The sequence below is a fragment of the Peromyscus leucopus genome, chromosome 2 (assembly GCF_004664715.2).
Source record: "Peromyscus leucopus breed LL Stock chromosome 2, UCI_PerLeu_2.1, whole genome shotgun sequence".
In the NCBI taxonomy this organism is placed as follows: domain Eukaryota; kingdom Metazoa; phylum Chordata; class Mammalia; order Rodentia; family Cricetidae; genus Peromyscus; species Peromyscus leucopus.
In genome coordinates this window covers 125,360,402-125,371,996 of record NC_051064.1, presented here as the reverse complement: position 1 = coordinate 125,371,996, position 11,595 = coordinate 125,360,402, and the positions used below count along the sequence as shown (strand labels likewise).

Here is an 11,595-nt window from a genome sequence, read left to right as displayed (position 1 = left end):
TACTACCAGATTTAAATAAGCATTTAATTAAGATTTCATTAGTATTTAATATTGCTTTTTCAATTCCAAAAAGTTAAATTTTCACTTCATAGCAGATATTTTAAAGTACAATATTAAGTTTATACAAAATGAGCAATTAAGCAAACACCATTATTTCACATTCTTCAAAAATACAAATTCGTATTCTTTTTTGGGTTTGGAAGTTTCTTCCTTTGGAAGTACTGAACCTGTAACGTTTTCATATCGCTCAGTGGAAGTCCGTTGTTCCCATGTTTTACATTTAAAATAAATTTGATACTTTTACATAATCCAAATAAAAGTATTTGGGACTTAAAAACTTGTCACCAAGACCACTGGCCAATGATTAGTGTGTGTTAGAAAAGAGAATTTGTGGCCTTTTCTGGCTAGGTCTGAGCCAGATAGCCAGAAAAGCCTGTGTCCAGCTACCCTCCCCAACTGGAACTAGGGGTAAGTTCACAGGAAAAGGGAACAGTTGCCTAGAACTCCAACCTCAGTGACATTCTCTCCAAAGCACAACAGAAGACGCAGACTGTTGAGTCCAACAGCCCTCGGGAGGCCTGAGAACACAGAGGCCAGGACGGACAAGCCCTGACTTGGCACCACGAGGGCAATAAGGATATTGCAAAAACACCTAGGTTTTGGTGGAAAAAAGTGTTACGAAAAAATTGCCTGTAAAAAAAAAATTAGAAACTGCATTGAGTTGAGAAAGTGACATGACATGATCACTTATTTTTGGCCCAGTAGGCCACCACCAAGGGAGCAGTGCATGGTTTTTAAATCCCACTTCTAGAAAAAGCTTGAACTATAATATACCTTGACAGATCCAATAACTTGCATTTTTAGTGCAGATTGAGATGCCCTCTTGCCACCAGGAGTAACAGTGAGAAATGCCCAGGCTAAAGATCATCCTCCCTACGAGCAGGGGCATAAGAGATGAGACCTTTTTATCTTTGCCCCAAGAATATGCCAGAAACAGGCCAAACAGATTGACCAATCAGAAATATGAATCATCTGGCTTTGTGGCCAAACCTCTTCCACCTCAAATAAGAGATGGACAGTTTCCCATCTATGTCGCAGCGGAACCACTTGCAAACTGCATCTGTGGAAATCTTGCTCTGGCTGAAGTGTATTTAAAATGTCTCTAGTCTGCAGCTGGGTTTTCAGATTAGGTGGGAGCCCGTGAGGGAGGTTATTAGCGTCTTTATTACTGGATTTGGTGAGGCCCGGCAGTCTGCTTCGAACCAACACAGGATGTGCAGAGGGCAGTACAGAAATGGTTTGTATTGCCCACTCCTTTTTTCCAACGTATTTCTGATTTGGGGTGTTAAAAGGAAAAAAAAAAAAAAAGCTGTAAAACGAGCAATCGTGGTGCAATTCTACAAATGAATAGTTTCAGCGACACTGGAGAAGCCGTTACCGTCAATGGATGGGATTACAAATATGAAAGTCTAGAAGGTGCCAGGTTTTTACCTGGAACAGCCTGTCCCTTCCGGGAATCATTTTGTCATGGTGAAGAGGGGAAAGAGCAGGGGGACAGAGAAGTGGCAGAAGGGGACTCAACAGTCAGAAGAAAACGGCTGCAGCAGCTCCTCGGAGGGCCTGAGAGGGCGCCCGGGACACACAGGGAAGGTTGCATAGATGAGCAGCTGCTGAGATGCACGATAGTGTTTCCCTATGGACAGCTTCAGCACGGGGCTGAGGGAGCAGAAAAACAGGCCGGGCCAGGGCCACATGGGATAGCGACTGTCAAGCTACACATATATTGCACCGAAGTAAGTGCTTTTCTTTTCACACCTCAACTTTATTCTGAGCAAAAAATAAAACTTTGTGGAAAGTATATATATGTATATATATATATACACACACAACAGAAATTGCAGCAATTGGGTTAAAGATAAAGTAACCTAAAGTGCTTTTTATTTTATTATTTCTTTAATATACCAATATGAGGTTCTGCAAATTTGTCCCTCTGGACACATTCAGCATCATACAAAGCCTCAGAAAAACCTCATCTACCTCCATTACCCATCAGTCCACTGCCCTGGTTTGGAAAACTACCTTTTCCCATGTACTGACTCTCTGGAAGGGAAGGGAAGCCCCGTTGCCTTCTACCTAGAGAGGTCCCCACATCGCTAAGGCCTCTCCTTGGCATTGCACCATGATCTTCTAAACTGGAGTAAGAGTCAATGAACAACACTACTCCAGTCTCCAAACTGGTGCTGCCCCATGAGCTTGGCCAGACCCTGTCAAGGAGACTGAGCCACCTTCCTTCAGACTTGCCCTCCTGTCTGGGAAGGGCCACATTTATAAGGCAGTTTGGTGGGACCAAGATTGCCTGGCCACCTCCAGGACCACCAGCTCCACTCTCCAGTCTTGTCGTGAACCAGCCTCTTGGAAGGGGCTAACCTGGAGAAATGCCAGTGCTGGCCCAAGTGTGGTCTACAGAGTCACAATAGTGAAGGCTGCCATGGGAGGCAGAAAAGGCTTAAATCCACCTGCCAGAAGTCTCTCTTCTTAGTCTTACCCTAAGTTCATTCCCCTGAGAAACCACTCTCCATGAAGGTCTTTCTGGCTCTGGTTTAGCCAGGGGGCTCCCTCTTCTCTGAGGTCCTTGGCATTAGAGGCTGGGCTTGCAGGAGGATGAGGGAGAGCTGGAACAGCATGGAAGGAAAGCCTGTCTACCCTGTGGAGTATACCCGGCCCCGCACAACTCCTGATTTTAAACATATTCCTCAATTCCGAAAGCTAGTTAGAGCTGAGTCTTGTGTTCTACAGTCACACAAAGACAAATACTTAACTCCTTCACCTGGAAACACGTCAGCCTCAACACTGCTTAAATGCTTCTTCTACACCCTCAACTGTGGAGAGTGAAAAGCCAATGACCCAGGAAGGGACCATTAAGAGCACAGCCCTAGCTAACCAGGAAGCCATATTTAAGCCATTCAGACCTTTCACACATCCCCCCCATGGCTCCTGTTTCCTATGTCAGCTCCCAGCAAACCAGAACCCCAGCCATCACCTTAGGGTACCATTCACTGCTCTCCTCAGAAGTTAGAAAGAAAACAGCAAGGGCCTGAGTGCAAAGCTTCCTGTGGGTGCAAACCTAGAGACGGCCGAAGCCAACCTGCACCCAAGCAGCTGGTTCCCGAAGGAGGTCTAACCACTGTGCTAACAAAGGACTCTTCCTATCTTACGGATTTCTGCCGAGGCCTACGGTACCCAAACCTACCAGCCATTTGGGAAGAGGGCACGTAGAGTATCAGTAAGAAATTCATACTCTCAGTCAACTCCTGGAACGGGAAGTCAGCTGTACCCATTTCTCCCATTACTGCTGCCACGACTCTCTTGGTCAACTGTCCCTAAATATCTTGCCTTTAGACAAGAGCCTTCTAAAAGGCACCATCCTGGCTGGCTCTGAGGGAAGGCCCAGGCAGCGGGAGGGTAACCCATGCAGCTCTCTTGTCTTGTTTGGACACTGGACCTTGCTCCTTGCAGGAGACAGAGGCCTCCTTCAGACGCTGGGCCCAGCTAGCCACTGAGCTTCCCAAGCACCAATGGCCACATTAGACAGCCGAAGGACAGCAACTCCCATTCTCCTATGGATTGTACTTACATCTGAAGAGGCAGTAACCTGGAACCAAAGGCAGGCAGATGGATATAATTCTATACACTAATAAAAAAAATCCTATAACACAACTTAATGAAACATTCCAAATGAGGTAACTGACTGCAAGCTTCAGGCTTTTTGGTGGAAGGGGAATTTTTTGTTTTACCCTGAGTAGAAGATCATCGTTTTAGTTTTTTATTCCTTTTTGTTTAGAAATCACATCCTTGTTTGCACTGTACGAGGCTATATGCAAAATCTAGAGATGTGAGGGATGGAGATGGGAGGGAATAACCAAAAGCCTGGCTAGAACTGGGCACCACCGGCCGCTTCATCCAACTCCCTTAGATCTGTACCTGCTCTGGAGAAGCAGCCCTCCTGCTCTGAGAAGAAAACACCAGCAATGGCAGCCAGACCCCGGCGGCCACTGGCCAGAAGCCACTGGCCTATTCACTTCAGGATAAAATAGGCGCTTCCTCAGGACAGATGCACTCCAAGCTTCCAGCCCTGACTGGAAGCACTGAGCAATGGAAAGAGCCAGGAAGGCAAAGACTGGGGCCTTGCTAGAGCCAGCTCTAGCACATTATCGACAGAGCTATCAACAACTGCCTCCGGGCCCTGCACACCCACTCATCACTATGGCCAGGGGGCTGGAAGCTGCCCGTTTGGACTGAGCAGGACCCAGGGCAGGCCCCTCTGCACCTACCACTCCAAGCTCCACAGAAACAAAGCGCCAACAGCCAAACAATCCCCCTGTCTAGCTCACACCTCACACCTGCCCTTGCCACTACCGCTTCCACAGAGGCGGTGGTCTGGCCCTCCAGACAGGTGTGTCGCCTCAGATTAAAAAAGCCGGAGGAGCAACACCAGCACACTGAACTCTCCTGCCCAATCCACAATGACCCCAGTGCAAATGATGGGCAGTACCAAAGTGATGGAAACCACACCCTTTCATTTAGAACTTTTATGCATACCAGTAACCTTAATTTCCAAGTTCACATAACAATAAGCAAAAGTGACATACAGTGCAGCCAGACAGTTCACTTATAACTTAGCTTTTTTTTTTCTTTTTTCTTTTTTGTTTTCCTCCAAAGATCAGTTCCTTAAAATGGATGTTCCTGGGATATGAGTAAAGAAAATATGTCTGAAAGGTGAGGCTTTCAGATGGCAGATTTCTTCATCCTTCCAATTTCTGACCCCATGACGGCAGCCTCACACCCGATACTTCCTGCTCACCCTGTTCCTGGAGGGGCGCGCACACAGGCCCGTCCCCTGGCGACGCTGCCGGCCAGGCGCATCTTCTCTACCCCTGCAGTAGCGCTTCACTGTGAACTGGATTGGACGGGTGTCCAGGCTCTGAAAGGACAGGAACTTTGACACATCCATGGCACTTAACATTTCAGAGGGTCTGAGGAGCCTCAGCCTGTCTGCTTTGCTCACAGGAAGAGGGTCCGGTGGAGGAGGATGAGGGGGCCGGGGGGAGGGAGAAGTCTAGGGCGGTAACTGAAGGCTGGGCCCATCAGGAGGCTGGGGGTTCAGCTCTGGAGGGGGTGGGGAGGCACAGCCTTTCCTCCGGCTGGCCGCCCGCTCCTTCGCAGAGTCCCGGCAAGCGCACTGGCACTGGCAGGCCTCCTCTTGCTTGATGATGATGACAGGGACACTGAGGCCGATCTGCTGGACAGAGCTCCCTGTGAGAGAGGAGGCGAGAGAGACTGCTCTTCAGATTGCCAGGGGAGCAGGGACGAGGGAGAAACGACTGCTGAGGAGCCAGGCGGGATAGGTGGGAAGGATGCCATGCTTACACTGGCCCAGGTTCCTTCTCAGGGAGAAAGCCTGCCAGGTGTCCCCCATCCCTCCCTTCTTAGAAGAGCCACCCACACACTCTAGATGCACCCAGTCCATCTCTGCTGCCCATCTGTGCAGGCCACAGCGAATGCCTTTCTTCCCGTCTTCAGACAGTGCTGCTCTTTGGAAGAACTACTCTCCACTTTCAAGGTCCAGCTGACTCTCTCTGCTCTCTTCCTGGCCCAGGCGGTGTTCTCTGCAGGCTGTGCAAACGACGACCCAGTGGCCACCAGCCTCAGCAGCAGGCAAGTGCACACGGCACCAGGCAAGTGCACACGGCACTGCTGCTGGCTTCTGCACCCTCTCCACACTGCCCAGGACCTGCTTTCTAAGGACCCCCAGCTCCTCGGGACCCTGTCTGACCTACGGGAGATGTCAGCTGGTCTCTGACACAGCCAGCCTGGTCTGTGCACACATTCATATCCATCCTCCTTTCACGTTCGTGTGTATCATGTACACATATGGTCTGGACTTAGCCAGGTTCTGTGTACAACAGAGCTGAAGGCTAGTGAGAGGACACAGGGTGGGAACGAGGCGGTCAGAGCTCTCTTACAGGTTTATGTACAATCTTGGGGGAGTCAATGAGTCTCCTTGGGCCCCAATTTTTTTTATTTGTTTTTGTTTCTTGAAACATTTTCTCTGTGTAGCCCTGGCTGTCCTGGAACTCTCTCTGTAGACCAGGCTGTCCTGGAACTCACAGAGATCTACCTGCCTCTGCCTCTCGAGTGCTGGGATTAAAGACATGTGTCACCACTGCCTGGCTAGGTCCCAGTTTTTCTCTCTCCTTCCATTTACCTTTATTTCACCCACTTAATTGTTTCAGTCAGCCTGCCACTGCAGGATTTTTATCAGCCTGGCCTAGAATTCACTACAGAGCCCAGGCTAACCCGGAGCTGAATTCTCTCACTCCTGCCTTAGCCCACAGTGCCGGCAGCACAGGCATGCACCCCCATGCCTAGTTCTCGGTTTAATACATAAAAAGAAAAAGTTTCAAATGAAAGGTCTGGCTAGGGGATATAGCTCAGTGGTAGGAAGTTTGACTAACATGCATGAGCATCTGGGTTCAAGCCTTAATACCAGGAAAAGAAGAAAAAAGAAAAAGAAAACAGCACTCCAATGAAAGGACCTTTCAGCTCTGCGAGTCTGACCCAGATGCTGCTGCTGCTGCTGCTTACTGTAATTAGAAAAGAGCCCCGTGAATTAACAACTGCCCTCTTTAGCATTAACTGTGATTTAACCTGGTTTCCCCTGGTTCCGTGTCCAAGCTCCGTCAAGGGGAAGCACTTAGACAGTAAAGAATGGAGCTGCATTTTCACCAGCAGCAGCAGCACACCAGCTTCTGGTCGCCACGAGAACACAGGCACCAGGCAAGTGCACACGGCACTGCTGCTGGCTTCTGCACCCTCTCCACACTGCCCAGGACCTGCTTTCTAAGGACCCCCAGTAAACAATGGAAGGTCAACGTCACTGAGGCTGTCTCATGATTTTAAAAACACCTAAAACCTGAAGCAGGGACAGAGAGCGGCGGACTTTCTTTGAAAGCTGACGTGGAATTACGTACCTGTGCTACTGGCCACTGGGACCGCAGTGGTGAAGTAGACCTGCTCGACTTTCGATGCTTGCTGCTAAGGGAAACAACAACACAACACAATGGTCACAATGACGGCCACCCAGTGCGGCAGCCATCCAAGGCTCCAAAGCCTCCCCGGTTGTCGTGGTCACCCAAGAAGACAGAAAACCCTCAGTGTTCCGGCATTTCTGTACTGAAGGGTGTTTTGTTTGGGCGCTGATATGAGGTCACTGCACTGTTTGACATTCCATGCTGACATTATAGCCAGCTTTGTCCCCGTTACTTGGCCGTCTCCCAGCTGCCTGTCCAGTGGATTGTATTTGTCCAAAGACCCCTCCGAGGCTGCTTTTCTCAAGCGACGGCCTTCTTAGAGGGAGTCCTGGGCTAGCTTTGTCCATCCCAATTCTCTGTGAGAGCTGCAAAGTTCCTTTTGACCCCTCAGGGTCTAGACTGACCCCCCAGGGCAGGCTAAGGCTATCTATCTACCCTGAGCATGCAGTACTCCAAGGGCTCAGGAGAGTCCCGCTCTGGGTCTTGGATTTGGCTACACCAGATTCATGTCCAGGCTCGGTCACCTGTCAGGCAAGTGAATGGACTTTTTCATTTGTTTTTGTTTTGTCTTATGAAACAAGCTCTAACTATGTAGCCCAGGCTGGCCACGAACTTGTGATCCCCCTGCCTCCACCTCTCATGCTGACACTGTAGCCAAGTGACTTAAGTCACTAGAGCCTCAGTTTCCTATTAAGGCTGAGATGGTAACTGAAGGGCCGCCCACAGGCCTCTCAAGATGAATGAGGTGGTACATGAGAACACAGTCAGGACACATCAGCCTTTGTATTGTTCCTATGAAGACCATACATTGTGCAGAGGCACACAGCACTCAGGCTAGAAGGTCAGGAGCCTTGGCTGCATAGTGAGTTTGAGACCAGACCTAATGTAAGATACCCTCCCCTCAAAAACTAAAACAAGCAAAAAACCTGTCTGTACTAGAGCCGGGCGGTGGTGCCACACACCTTTAATCTCAGCACTCGGAAGGCAGAGCCAGGCGGATCTCTGTGAGTTCGAGGCCAGCCTGGTCTACTGAGTGAGATCCAGGAAAGGCTCAAAGCTACACAGAGAAACCCTGTCTCGGAGAAGAAAAAAAAAAAAAAAAACAAACCTGTACTAAAATTTCACTTTACTTCCTATTACATTAAAGGGTTTCTGGGGTTGGAGAGACGGCTCAGCATCTGAGAGTAACTGGTTGCTCTTCCAGAGGACCAGAGTTCCGTTCCCAGTATCTATACAGTAGCACAAAGTGGTATATCTACCTGGCAGTCTCTATCTCTAGTTCCAGGGGACCCAGTGCCCTCTTCTGGCCTCCACAGGCACTGCACACATGTGGTACACAGACATACATGCAAGCAAAATATCCATACACATAAGAGCACAAAAACTGTTCTTATCTTAAAGGGGCTTTTTTTTTTTTTTTAAATCCTAATTTTTTTTTTTTTTTCGAGACAGGGTTTCTCTGTGTAGCTTTGCGCCTTTCCTGGAACTCACTTGGTAGCCCAGGCTGGCCTCGAACTCACAGAGATCTGCCTGCCTCTGCCTCCCAATTTTAATTCTAATTTAAAACACAACAAAATGTGCTTCGGCATGAGTCTGGGAAGAATTTTGATTTCTGGCTAAGATACAGACAGAACTATAAAACGAATGATAGACAGCTGAGGAATGAGTTCAGCGGGAGAGCACTTGCATAGGTTTAGTCCCCGACACAGGGGATAAAAGAGAAAAGATGGGAGAAAGGAGTGTCCGGTCTTCCCCCACCACCCCTTTTTTCTTTACGTTTTATGGTGTGTGTGTGTGTGTGTGTGTGTGTGTGTGTGTGTGTGTGTGTGTGTGTGTAGATACAGGATCTGGCTTTATAGCCCGGGCTGGACTTAAACTTAGTTCTCTAGCCCCCACACACAGGTAAGAGACCACATGTAAATCTATGTAAATGATTCCCAGGGAAAGAATGGCATTTGTTTTAACAGCTCCGCAAGGGCAGATTCAGGAACAATAGACTCTAGGCAGGCAGACTGGAAGAGAATACTGCAAAGGCCATTCCAAGGACTGACCATCTCACTCACAGGTGGCTGCCAGGCCATTTCTACAGTTTTTCCAGTTTGTTTACATCCTGCTACTTTCCACCCAGTCCCTAGCCATGGCTCAAGGCCCACTTGATCTGTGTGCCGGTGCGCGCCTCTGAGTGCCTGTTTTCAAGACTCCACTTTGCCTTGGATGGACCGGTCACTCTATGGCTTCTGAGGACATCAGGCTAGCACGTGGTGGACAGACGTACAGACAACACATTCATACACAAAAATTAAAAATAAAACTGGAGAAAAAAAAAAACCTAAGAGAGGGTTGGCAAGATAGCGGAGCCTGGCGTGGTGGCCCAGGCCTGTAATCCCAGCACTCGGGAGGCAGAGGCAGGCGGATCTCTGTGAGTTTAATGAGTTTCTGGACAATCAGGGCTGTAGAGACCCAGTTTAAAAACACACACACAAACAAAAAATACAAAAAAACTTAGTGGGTAGAGACACCTGCCACCAAGAAATGTCTCCCACAAATTGGCCTCTGACTTCTACACACTTGTCGTGCACACGTGTGCCCTCTCAACAATAAGTAAACATCCTAAAAGAGTGCACAGTCAAGCCAGGTGGTGGCGGAGCACGCCTTTACTCCCAGCATTCGGGAGGCAGAGGCAGGCGGATCTCTGTGAGTTCGAGGCCAGCCTGGTCTACAGAGTGAGATCCAGGACAGCCAGAGCTACACAGAGAAACCCTGTCTTGAAAAAAAAAAAAACAAAAAACCAAAAAACAAACAACAAAACAAAAAGAGTGCACAGTCACCCCATTCACGTAAGAGCCCATCGAAAGGGCTCCTTTACTTTGTTTTGCTTCACTGCTGGTAATATCGGGCTCTTTGCCCATTGGTAATATTAATATTTTAGTCTCTTTCCTTGAATGTACATCTTAAAATAAATCATGCTTTTCATTTCTCTGTATCCTCCAGCATAGAATCTGGCAAATACTAGGCTCTCAAAACACACTGACATGGCAGCCAAGTGGTTTCCAGAGTCAAGACCAAATTCTTAGAAAGGTCCTCTGGCCTGGGGTGTGCTCAGTGGTGGATTATTAGCCCAGCATGTGTATGGCAATGGGTCTGACCCCTTGCACTGCAAAAAGAAAAGAAGAAAGTGAACAGATCTGCTTCCCTGACACATTCCTGGGCCTCTAGGGTCTGTTGACTGCTCTCCTGCACACGAGAGTCCAACCTTTGGATGTTACATACAAGTTGATGATGTGGTCTGCCAATGCTGAGCCAAACCACTGCCATCCTGGGACACATGCAGCCAGCCCATAGGCCACAGGCTGGGAGTGTCTGTGTGGCACTAGACGATGTGATTAACTTTAGAAGGAATGTTCGTTCAGGTGTGTTGTTTGTCTTCGTCTTTAACTTAGATACCAATCCACTCCTGTGGATCTGCAACACCTTACTGGGAGAAACAGCTACATGGATTCATGTTTCAAGGTAGACAAGCTAGCCACTTCCCCTTTGAAACAACAGACTGAAGGCTGCTGCACTCCGTGGTAGAGCACTGTCTAGCACGTGGGAAGGTTCAATCCCCATTACCACTAGAAAGAAGAAAGGAAGGAGGGAAGGGACATGTCCTTTGTAGACACTGCACGCGCGCACGCACACACACACACACACACACACACACACACACACACACACACACACCCGAGTGTGATTCGGAGTAATACTTACAATTGGGTCCTGGTTTTGGGGTGAACTGGTGGCACCGTTCAATAACCACTGTAAGTTCTGCTCTCCCATGACTAGGCTGGACTGCAGGATGGCCGTGTTGGGAGTTGGGGTGATGGTTATGGTGGGATTATTAGTTAGGACTGAGTTGGCACCCAAGGGCAGAGTCTGGACCATAGCAGGCAGGGGCTCAGTAGTACTTTGTGGTGGGGCTGGTGCTGCCACGCCCGATGCCACTGCTGCTGCTGATGCAGGAGCCCCAGCAACAACAGAAAGTCCTGGTACGATGGTCTGGGGTGGCGCCTGGGGGTGCGGCAGGAACTCTTGATGATTAGCAGCAAACTGTGTGCTGTGGGGAACAGGCACTTCTGGAGGTTGTAAGAGGGCAGGGGGGCTGCCAAACGCAGCTGCCTGGGAGCCAGGTCCTAGGGAGGGGGCCGGTGGAGGAGCGGACGGAGCCGAGGCTGGGAGCAAGGGCTGGGGAGGCTCAGAGAGGCCAGGCTGCAGCACGAGCGGAAGAGATAAAGACGCTGCATTCCCCGAAGGTGGTGGAACATCACTGACTGACTCTGCGTCACCGTTCAAACTCTCAATCAAGGCAGCTGGCAAGGCAAAGAAGAAGAAACGTGTATCCACATCCCGAGTTTCATGGGCACCGCAAAAACAGTCTTTATGGGCCAATCACTTCACTGCTAGCTGGCCTGGCTTCCTGATCAAGCACACTTTATAAAGACGAGTACTAAAGGAAATTAACTAG

The 11,595-nt window shown here is 49.1% G+C and overlaps 1 protein-coding gene across 1 annotated transcript in view; it reads right to left on the bottom strand.

Annotated features, from left to right (window-relative positions):
- Positions 1-3: 3 nt before the first annotated feature.
- Mtf1 (metal regulatory transcription factor 1) overlaps positions 4-11,595 on the bottom strand; it is a 51,579-nt gene continuing 39,987 nt past the window's right edge. The window contains 6 exon segments of the mRNA XM_037202922.1: positions 4-4,972; positions 4,975-5,033; positions 5,035-5,119; positions 5,122-5,313; positions 7,032-7,095; positions 10,842-11,440. Of these exon segments, the coding sequence (XP_037058817.1) occupies positions 4,929-4,972; positions 4,975-5,033; positions 5,035-5,119; positions 5,122-5,313; positions 7,032-7,095; positions 10,842-11,440 (1,043 nt within the window). The 3' untranslated portion in view covers positions 4-4,928.